The following is a 10,652-nucleotide window of genomic DNA, read 5'->3' on the forward strand; positions in this document are numbered from 1 at the left end:
TGTCTGAGGTTGTGCAGCACCTTCCCTGTCTTGCATAGAGGAAGTACTGTCCCACCCAACGTTTCATCCTCAATAATACGGACAATATGGACGGATTCTCTTGTGTGTAGTTTTTATGTTTTCTTATTAACGTGTTCAATTTAATATTTAAGTTTTTTTTGTTTTGTTTTTTAAGAACAAAATCAGTGCGCGGACGTTTTCTTTCTGGTTTGGTTTGGTTAAACATTTAAGAACACATGCTTGCCGTGTTTATGATTAATGTCACACAGAGACCTTTCTAGATTAAATGAAACGTTATGTTCTGGGCTTGTGTTTCTGGAAGTAAAACTCAAATGACATCATTTCAATGTACTCCTGAGCATTGCCCCTGAAATGAACCTTGGCTTGAAAAAGAAAACGCAAACTGTTTTTCCAATTTGAACAATATTCATGGGTTCCCTGACCGTCAACCAGCCCCTGGCCTCGTGTTTCAGTGTTTCAGCTGAATATTTTAGAGAAATTTTTGTAGAAATGTCCTGTTGAGGTTGTGGAGGAGAGAGAGAGAGAGAGAGAGAGAACGCGGCACAACTTTACGCAACAGTGACGTGAAACATCGTTGCACAAGAGAGATGTGGCTCAAGAGACCGACGTCCGTCTTACACAGAGACGTTTATTGCCCATTGACGCAGACCGTCGAATGGGGGAAAAGTGTTGACATTTACAAAGCGTTCGGTTACAAAGAAATACAGTACAACGTGTCCATTTGCAGCTGGTTAAAAAAAAAAAGTTTTTAAGTCAGTTCATTATTTTCCATAAATGCCACAGCATATGAAGTCTTTGAAGGCCTACAACGTGTGTAGCTGTAACTGGATCAAGACCAAAAAAAAAAACACAAATGTAAAAAGGAATTCGTCAAGCTTTCGATAAATGTCCCTTGGTCAACTCGGCTGTCAATTGATGACACCAAATTCAGTTCAGGTGCTTCATGCTGACGTTCAGTTGAGCGGAAAAGTTGTGCCGCTTGAGTGCCGTTGAGTCTTGAGTCGCGGTGGGCGTCGCTTCTCGGGTGTCTCAGTCCATATGTGTGAGCGGGGGAGTAGGTGGCAAGTCATCTTAAATGGACATTTGACAAGTGTGTCTGAAGAAAATGGTCGCGTTTACTTGGAGTATTACAAAGAAGATTTTGATCTGGGACTACTTTCCCTCAGAAAGGTCTTGACGGTAAACAAACCCCTGCAGCTGTGGGAGGAAAAATTAAATAACTAATATATTGAAAATAATATTTAAAAATGTGGTTGGTCACAGCGCAATACCTGGCTCCATATTAAGTCAATTTTATAATCAGTGATTGTACAACCTAAGCAGAGCCAGTGATTGATACACGTGGGTGATGACCTTCTTCTAACAAGAATAAAACAAAAGCTCACCAGCAGGAACTCTGGTTAGTGGGTACATGTACGGGGCATCACTGAGGGGGAGGGGGAGGGGGAGGTGGTGGAGGAGGAGGGAGGTCAGAGAAGGGGACGGAGTTTGGTGGCCAGAGAGGCGAGGAGAAAGACGGATTGAGGAAAGAGGGAGGGGGAGGAGGGTAGAGAGGGAAGTTGGGCGGGGGAAAAGAGTGAAAAGGTGGAGGAGGGTAAGGGCAGGGAGGGGGGAGGTACATGGGAGGGACGTTTGTGTGTCTAGGCGGTGGCTGTGTGTGTCTGGGTGGAGTGTGTCTGAATGGCGGCTGTTTATTCCTCGGGTTCTGGTGCCTGAATGGAGGCCCTGCGTGTCTCGGTGGGAAGCCCCTGGCGTCACGCTGCTGCAGCGAGGTGTTCTGGGTAATGTGGGCAGGATTATCTGGAGTGGGGGGGGGGAAACCGATGAAGCAAAGTAAGTAAGAGATGGATGGAGATGGATTTTACTGGGGCGTTTATGACATGTCAACTAGTCTTCATTCAGACAGGCAGAATATATTTCCAAATACCTGTATTGTTATTGTCCCTCTTCTTTTTGGAGTTTTTCACTTTCCTCTTAGCTTCCTGCTCTCTCTCGTCATCACTATAATCTAAAGCCTGGATAGGAGAGAGAGAGGGAGAGAGAGAGAGAGAGAAGGGGGGGTGAGTGTGGCTCTACAACACAATAAACGACACTGAACCTGATAGCTGGTAGTAGTAAAGATGGCTCGTGTATGAGTGTGTCTGTGTGTTCTGACCATCATATAGCAGGACAGTTATTCCTGTGTGCATCCATAGAATTGTAGGTAGTAATGTGCACTTACAGTAGGCATTGTTCTTGTTTTAAGTGAGTTGTTAGATTGTGTGTTGTTACATGCTGTTAGATATTTGTGGCTATTGACTACTATGGCATGCATTGAGCGCTCTGTTATTAATGGCTACTGAATATTGCTTTCAGAACCACACACACACACACACCATGCATTTAAGTGCAGTAAAGTGAGCAAACTGTGTCAGCATCCTTTATTTACACCAGTCTTGGGGGAGCATAGGGAGTGCACTCTGGCCGATGCCCCCCCCCCAGCTTGTAATAGTCAAACCTCCGCAACAGTGTGTGTGAATGAGCAGCAGAAACCGTGAAAGGCGCTTGACAAAATGTAGCCATTTACCACAATTGTGGCTTGAACTGATTATATGCTGATGTTTCCACATGCTACGCCTGGCCTCATGTGCTTACCTCCGCTGGTGGTTCTTGGTCGTTCTTCCAGGATGCATCAGATCCCTTTAAACTGAAGGAAAAGCATTTTCAGTATTAACACAATGGTCAGAAACTTCAATTCACCATTTCAAAAGTGACTATTGCTCAACAAACATACCAAATAACTTATCGTGGATTTGTCCAACTTTAATGTGATCTATACTATATCAACTTGTGTGTGTGTGTGTGTGTGTGTGTGTGCTTACAGTTTGAGTTGTTGTGTGAGAATGTATCCTGTGTACTCCTTGATGGCTGGTGTGTAATAAACAGTCAGTCCCTCTGTCAGCCCCTTGCTGCTTATCTCCTCCACAGAGTTAAAGCGCAAAATATACAGCGGACTGGACACTGGCCCAAACACCTCGAACACCTGAAATATTATCAAGACAGCACAAAGCAGATGACATCACACACTTCTTCGCCCATTTAGGCAGAAAAAGGTAAAGGCAGCCTCTGCTGGTCAACCCACCCTGCCCACAGCCAGCCTATCAGATCGAAAGATGATGCTGTCATCAGTCAGAGGGGGCGTGTCTTTCAGAGACTGGACGATAACTGCAGACACAGAAAGAGCGGTTTATGACAGAGATGACAAATTACGCTTTAAAATCCTCCATTTATATTATTCTCTACCCGAGAAGAGCTACGGTTTTACAGAAATCAGATAGTAAAAGTTAAATGTGTGTGTGTGTGTGTGTGTGTGTGTGTATTCACCAAGCTGCTGTATAATACTGGAGACTGTTCCTACAGGCTGCAGTACTGCATCTTCTGGTAACGACACACACACCTCCTCCACTGCTGGCAGCTCCTACACAAAACATTGTGACATGTTAGCTGGTGGTGTGCCGGTCGTAGGTCATAGGGTTTAAAACAAGATGTGACAAGATGCGTTCTGTGACATGTGGTTGTCGATTGCGATTGCTCAGACCTTGAGAATGAGAAGTGAACATTGTGTGGTGATGCAGACGGTGCTCGCAGCTGACGGCGTGCAGTTTCCCGCAAGTCACTGGGACTCCCGACATACACTGAAGCAATGACCCAAGCAAGAAGAGGCGTCTTAAAAGGGCCAATCCTTTCCAAATAGCCTGCAAGATCAGATTTGGGGTTCTACTTTGAACTGTACTAAACAGCTGAGGTTGATGGTTTTCGGTGTCAGTAACGCACACTACAGTGAGTGAAAACTGCCCTGCCTGCCGTCGTCCACTGACAGCTTCAAAATAATTCTTCCTACAACCCAGGATTCATTTGCTTGCACAAATATTGACTATTAGATCACACAGCAGCTCATCGATAACTACTGAATGTTGTTTCATTCATTCAGAATGATCACTTGAGCCCCACCAGGGGTCGCCAAAGCTCCACAGGGGTTTGCGAAACCCTCTTAATTTTAAGTGTGTAAGAAGTTATACATATATATATATATTACATACACTGAATTAATTTAATATAAAGTAAATTTAAAGCTTATTTTATGTAATTTTAGGTTCATATGTTTATTTATTAATTACAAAGCCTGTATGATAGTGAAATTAAAAGAATTTTATTTTTACACATATATATCTGCTACACCAAGTTAATTTAATATTTAATTAATTAATTAATAATAGTAATTACTGTTGTTGTTATTATTATTATTATTATTATTATTATTATTATTCAGTAAAACAAGGGAAAAAAGTCACTCTTTGGTTCAACTAGTGACAACCAGTACACAAATGCAACCTGCGAAGAGGGGTCTCAAGCAGACATTGCAGAGTTTTAACCACTGCTGAATCACTTCCTTTAGTGTGACGTTCAGGAGTTTTATGTTAAGCCTATCTCTGCCATTTTATTATTGTAAATCCTCAATACTTTCATGACATTAACATGTGGGTCCGTAGCACTGTAGGATCAAAAATTGTCAAGAACTGAAAGCTGGCATCAAACGTCTGGTCACATCCATAACCTTGTTAACATATTGTTTGATCTTGATTGAAGTAAGCATTTTGGGAAGGTGTTTTAAAGGTAAAAATGTCTGTGTATGTCTCCGAGTTTGATACTAAAACAGTGCTTTGGTATTGGTACTCAAAAACCTTCCATTTGGCTCTTCAAACATACAATCACAGACTGACCTCCAGCAGGACTTCATCTCTGGTTTTGATGGGGACTGGTTGGCTGAAACCCTCGTCATCGTCATCCCCGAGCACGGGGGCAGAGGGAGAAGAGGAGGACGAGGAAGAAGAGGAGGAAGAGGAGGAAGAGGAAGAGCTGTCACTGAGGACAGGGGAGGAAAGGAATCAGAGTGAGTCATTTGTTTCCACTCCATTCCTGCTTGTAACTTTTCTGACTTTCTGTATATTGGTGCAAAAACACCGGTGACTAGCATGTTTGGGCTAAAAACATTGTTACCAAGCTGTTTGTCAAATTGTGTGTGTGTGAGAGTGTGTAAATACCTGTCTGAATCCTCTGAATCGTCGTCATCACAGTCCTCCGTCTTACACACACTGTCTAACGAAAGCGAAGCTGCTGTCGCTGCTGAGTCTGTATGTGCGTCTCCCGTTTCCTCCGGGTGCGCTTGCGTATTCGATGACGCATCTGCTCTCTCCGGGGTCACGCTGAGATTTTCTAACTGTGTTGTCATGGTAACCTCCATCTCCTCTTCCTCCTCCTTGTGTCCTGGTAACGTCTGTCCATTCTCCTCTGAGAGTTTCTCGTCCATCTGAAATACACACATAGATTAAAATCTTTGACGCCAAGCCTTCAGATGACACATGGATCCACAGAACAGCCTTAAACACCTGGTTCACTCTGCTTGCTATGGCCCATGATCACACTGCATTAGTGGAAATACGGATATGTTTGGAAATACTACTCATTTGAGCTGTATGGTCCATTTCTTTTTTTCCAATTTGTTAAAAGGGTTTGCCTTCTTTGACCCTGCCAGAGGCACTCGTGCAGTTTAATAGTACTAAAATGTACATGAGGGTCCTAAGGTAACCATAGAACGGTGCCCAGCTTCTCTTTGCCTAACCGTTCAGTGTAATAGTTGAAACACGACAACAGCAAACACTTGACGCTGTCATTAACTTACTGTGTGAAACAACGTGACCATAAACGTGTTTTCGTCAACGTTATTCACGAAAAGTAACGTAACGTTTTCTCCATTTATCGCGAAATGAACGAATGTCACCACTGAAACTCACTTCTGTGCGAAACCACAAGAAAAAAAACATAGTATGGACGAACTGGACAAACAAATAAATGTTAAATTGCTAAATTTACATACACGCTAGCGTCGGTCGGCTAACTAGCTGAACTAGCTAGCCAGCGCTAGCAGCTTCGAATTGAAGTTACAAACCGGGCTCAACAGCCGCGGGCCAGCACGACCCCGGGGACCTTATCAAGCGAACTCCATAAACAACACGTCGACGCGGTAACAACGGGTTTGTTGAAATGAATACCTGTTTGTTTTGTGAAGCTACTGGGCCCGTGCTGCGAAGAAACTCCTGAGGCTACGGACCGGCGAAATTTCACCCAAAATGAACCGAACTACCTCCTTTATGAACCTTCAAAATAAAAGCCCCAAAATGACCGTCGTGTTTAAACGCCGCTGCTAAAACTAGTTCGAACCACAATGAAATGAGACATTATGCCAAGGGACGATAAAATTCATTTTATTTTGTCATTCTCACAGCATGCAGTAGTCACTAATAGATGCATACATGTCGGTGCAGGCATTAATTCATCAAGAGAATAAGAAAATATGCTTATGTTATTAAAACCTAGAAAACATGTCACATTGTAAATGACAATGCATTAGGGAACTCTGTATAAAAAAACAATAAAATGAATATCCGCATGTGTTATGCACGTTGTACAAACCGCACCAAATCACTCCTACATTTTATTTGGAAGGCATAGTTCTTAACTTCCGGTGGTAATCGTTTCTCTGGGCACCATGCCTCCATCCACAGGTCCACAACACGTGGGCTTATGTTTTTCCGGGTGTGCGCAAGGCTGTTGCGCAGGCTGAAGCAACTGGTGGGGATAATAAAAAAAGTAGCATAAAATATACAAAATATATATAAATAATATATAAGCCTACGTATATACCTCTGGGATTTCTTTTGCCCCAAATTGCCCAACAAATTTAGTTGTTTTAGTGAATTGACATGTGCATTTGAATTAAGAAAATGAACACAATGTTACAAAGTGGTGTTTTGTGTGGGTGTGTATGTTTGTATTAACTCCAAAGTGCATTGTGCGACATAGAAAATGAGAGCCTTCCTATTGGTGGAGAAGCCGCCTGTATCCACACAGGCGCAGTGAAGAGAGAGTCTGACTAAAGTGCCATTACTGGGAGGCAGCATGTGGTGGACGAGCTGGTCCTGGACTGACCTAAAGACGGACTCTGAAGAGAAGATGTGTGGGATGACTTTGTGCACACAGTCTGTCTTAAAGATACGATTTGAGAAACAAACCTGATTTGCCTGCAGTCTGAACAAAGCCAAAGTGTTAATGGGGTCTAAGATTTTGTGTAGAAAAATGTCAAAATAGACAATACTTGCATACTAGTACTAGTGGTAGTAGTAGCCTACTGTTACGACTGGCCCACGGGCCACAACAAAGAAGGAAGGGGGACGCCCAAACGTAACAAAAACGAACTGAAGTTTATTAAAACAAGAAACGGTGATACTTACAATGAGGTGTGGAGGTCAGGATCAGTGGCGTATGAGGGCGCATGAATGCAGAGGCTAATGTGAGGTGCATGTTGTCAGTGTAGTGCAACGAAAAGAACCCACTGGTGAGTTAAGATTTGCAGCTTGTGTTATGCACGTTATTATTATTATTATTGGCACATTAGCAACACACTTAAAATGTAAAATATCAGTGTATCAGCATGCACTGTGCCGTAAATGAGGATGCAGGTAGACTTTCGCCTTATCAAATGTGACCAATGGGTGGCAGAACGCTCTTGTTTCATTCATCGAGGCTATGAGAGAGGTCTGAGTGGTTTCACAAAACGCAGCTATTTGATCCAAACCACTGTCATGTGATGTTTGGAACGAAAAGCCCCAATTTTTGGTGTTTCGGTAACACTGCGTTAAAATGATCGGCGTGATTAGGTTTCACATCATTTTCCCAGGATGCATGTAAAATACACTTTAAACCCTCTCAATACAGGCTGATCCGTTGAGAAGTGAAGGCAGGAGTGGAGGGTACAGTACTGCACTGATGGATTTGGGGATGCGTGTATGTTTCTGTGTGGTTGAGCAAATGATCATCATCCGAGAAATGCGTTTCCTTTTGTCTGGTTTTCACTTTAGAACAGCCACACTGCGGGCGACTGCTGTTGAAATGTCTCCGCTTTCAAAATGTCCTTTCATTACCCAGCTGTTGGCTGACTGTCTGTGCACGCCTCTGTTAGTAAACTACTTGAAGTCCTTAGTGTCTAGTGTCAAAAGATTGCAAAGCTGTCTCCTGTGCAAGTGAGTTTTCCCAATTACTGACACTAATCTTTTGGAATGCACGTGTTCCGGTTTTTCCACCTGGCAGCAGGGTCAAATAAAAACGATTTTAAATCAGCTGACACGGGCTCCTGAATGGCCATATTGTTACCGAGCTAATCAACTCGCACCGGCTCAGTGCTACTGTTTTAGTTCAAAGCCAGTTCACACCTCAAACGCTTCCCAGGCGCCTCAAAGAGGGGCCCGCTTTGTGCCAATCGGTGTTGCTTTTGGAGACAAAATGACTGAAAATGACCCCAGTCACCAGTTCTATGAATGAGAATGGTTGTAAGGGCACCCCATAGGATGCATATTTGCATTCACCAAAGGAGCTGAGAAATGTGCCATTGTTTGCTGGTGTGTATGACTCACCTCACCAGAGCGCTTTACAAGAATTCCACTTGTGTGTGCATTGAAGTGGATGGGAAGTGGAACACCAATACGTCTCATTGAGATACTGTCTCTGTGTCCTATGATATTTCCTGTGATAACATTGTATGAGCCCAGCCTCTAGCGCTGATTCCCATTGTTCCATGGGGCAAAACAGAAAGCAGACATCGTAACTGAGAAAATTCCTACTGTTCACAAACCTTGAAAACCATGAAAAGCTTTGTTTTGCCGCACAGAAAACAATTCAGCTCATCTGTCCCGGTGACTCAAGAGGCTTAGGAAACATATTCCACATGTTCACTCATATTTCTAACACGGCGGTGTCACCGATGGGCCCACTGTGTGACAATTGTTCAGTTCATCCCACCTGTTTTCCACTGGGTCTGCCAGCTGTCCAGCACACTGGAAAACAAAACGGAAAAAAAGGTACTAAAAATAAAAATGCACAAATGCAGCACATCAAGGTCACTCTGATATTGTCTCACAGAAGTGGGAATGTGACTGTAGGAGGTCGTTTATTACAAGGAAACACTTGCTCTGTTCGGACAATTAGTGCAGTCGTTTTAACATGCGGCGTAGAGACCATAATTGCCCCTGTTTTAGCACGGCTGCACTAGCTACCGGTAGGTTTTAGAATCCATTTGAAGGTTTTACTGATTACTTTTAAGGCACAGAAAGATCTATCCCCTAGTCATACCGCCGACCTTTTAACTCTTTATGATCCGAAACGCAACCTTGGATCCTCAAGCCGAGGCCCCTTTTGGTTTGTTCCACAGTCCACAGGCTCAAGACTAAAGGTGACTGCGCTTTCTCTGTTAGGGAACTGTGCCTGTACCGTGGAACGGCCTACCCGAGGAAATTAGGCCTTTTAAATCCATTCCCCCATTGGGGGGTTCCAAAGCTGTTCAACCATCCGACAAGCAGTTCTAAAAATATTTTTACCTTTTGCCGTACTTTACCGAGATATTTCTCGCTTGTCTTTTTTGCTGTTGTCGTCATCTCTTTTTCAGACCAACATGAACCACAAATTCGATTTCGACCTCCTTTCACCGTCCATGTCGGAAATGAACGAATGACCTTAACGTCTTGGAGGGAATTTAACATTCACTTTAAGTTTGCGATAGAATATATAAGAGTAAGGTAGACAATCAATAAAACATTTTATGTCAGTTGCCTGAGATATGTTGTGATCTTGAGATAGTAATCAACCACACTCCGCTTCTGTGAGTCTGGCCTACAACTGTAACCAGGGCCGGCCCTAAGCAATAGGCGGTATCCTAGGGTGCCACCATGTGGAGGGGACCCCAATCTGATCTTTTTTTTTGGTTTTGCTGAGCCTGTTTTGTAAGTGACAACACCTTGAACAGTCATTAGCAGCAGCATCCAAGTGGGGGGTGGGGGGGTGGGGGGTGGACGTGGTGCACGTGCATTAACAGACGACCGACAGTAGAGCAAAGCGGGTGGAGAAGTGACAGCTTAAAAACATCAGATTCGGGGGGTGTCAAAAAACGGTGGTCTTCTTTTCTTATTCATTAATGATGACGAGGTCCAACCTGTCTGGGTGCACAGGGGAGACAGCGGAAGATAGGAGGACCAGCAGCTGGCTGATACCCTGTCCCTATCCCTGGCCATTTCGTATCGCGAGTGTCTGCCTCAGCCCGGGCCAAAGGCATGATTGTTACGTAACGAGTTGAATCATTTAATATAGGCCCCCAAGAAGCGGCTTCAGTCGCGGTTACGACGTGAAGGGGTATAATAAATGTGCTAGGGGAGCTGAGCTGCGGCTGTTGATGAGTCAGCTGCCCGTTATTAATTATTATGCGTTCCCCTCTTCATACATTACAATTAGCAATGGACATAAAATCCTTTTTGTGCGTCGGATAAACCGGGGTTTGTGAGATTGACTTGGGTTGTCGAATCGAATTAATTAAATGCAGAGTGGGTTTTTACGCAAATCAAGTGTATATGCACGCATTTATGCATCTATCTATTGCGTCATTAACTTCATAAGCTTGGGAAGTGTCTGGGAACAGCCCTACAGCACTACACTGCACTACTCCTTCACTGCCTGCAGCAGGTGCAAATCACAGCCAGTGATTATAATAA

The 10,652-nt window shown here is 43.7% G+C and overlaps 1 protein-coding gene across 1 annotated transcript; it reads right to left on the reverse strand.

Annotated features, from left to right (window-relative positions):
- Positions 1 to 1,444: 1,444 nt before the first annotated feature.
- LOC139302367 (H/ACA ribonucleoprotein complex non-core subunit NAF1-like) lies at positions 1,445 to 6,178 on the reverse strand. Its single transcript, XM_070926050.1, has 9 exons — positions 6,111 to 6,178; positions 5,103 to 5,368; positions 4,782 to 4,923; positions 3,385 to 3,478; positions 3,143 to 3,225; positions 2,883 to 3,043; positions 2,656 to 2,707; positions 1,949 to 2,036; positions 1,445 to 1,821 (listed from the first exon to the last, which is right to left on the reverse strand). Exons 2-9 carry the CDS (start codon positions 5,366 to 5,368, stop codon positions 1,445 to 1,447), a joined length of 1,263 nt encoding a protein of 420 aa, XP_070782151.1. The 5' UTR covers positions 6,111 to 6,178.
- Positions 6,179 to 10,652: the final 4,474 nt, after the last annotated feature.

The sequence above is a fragment of the Enoplosus armatus genome, chromosome 2 (genome assembly GCF_043641665.1).
Source record: "Enoplosus armatus isolate fEnoArm2 chromosome 2, fEnoArm2.hap1, whole genome shotgun sequence".
Taxonomy (NCBI): domain Eukaryota; kingdom Metazoa; phylum Chordata; class Actinopteri; order Centrarchiformes; family Enoplosidae; genus Enoplosus; species Enoplosus armatus.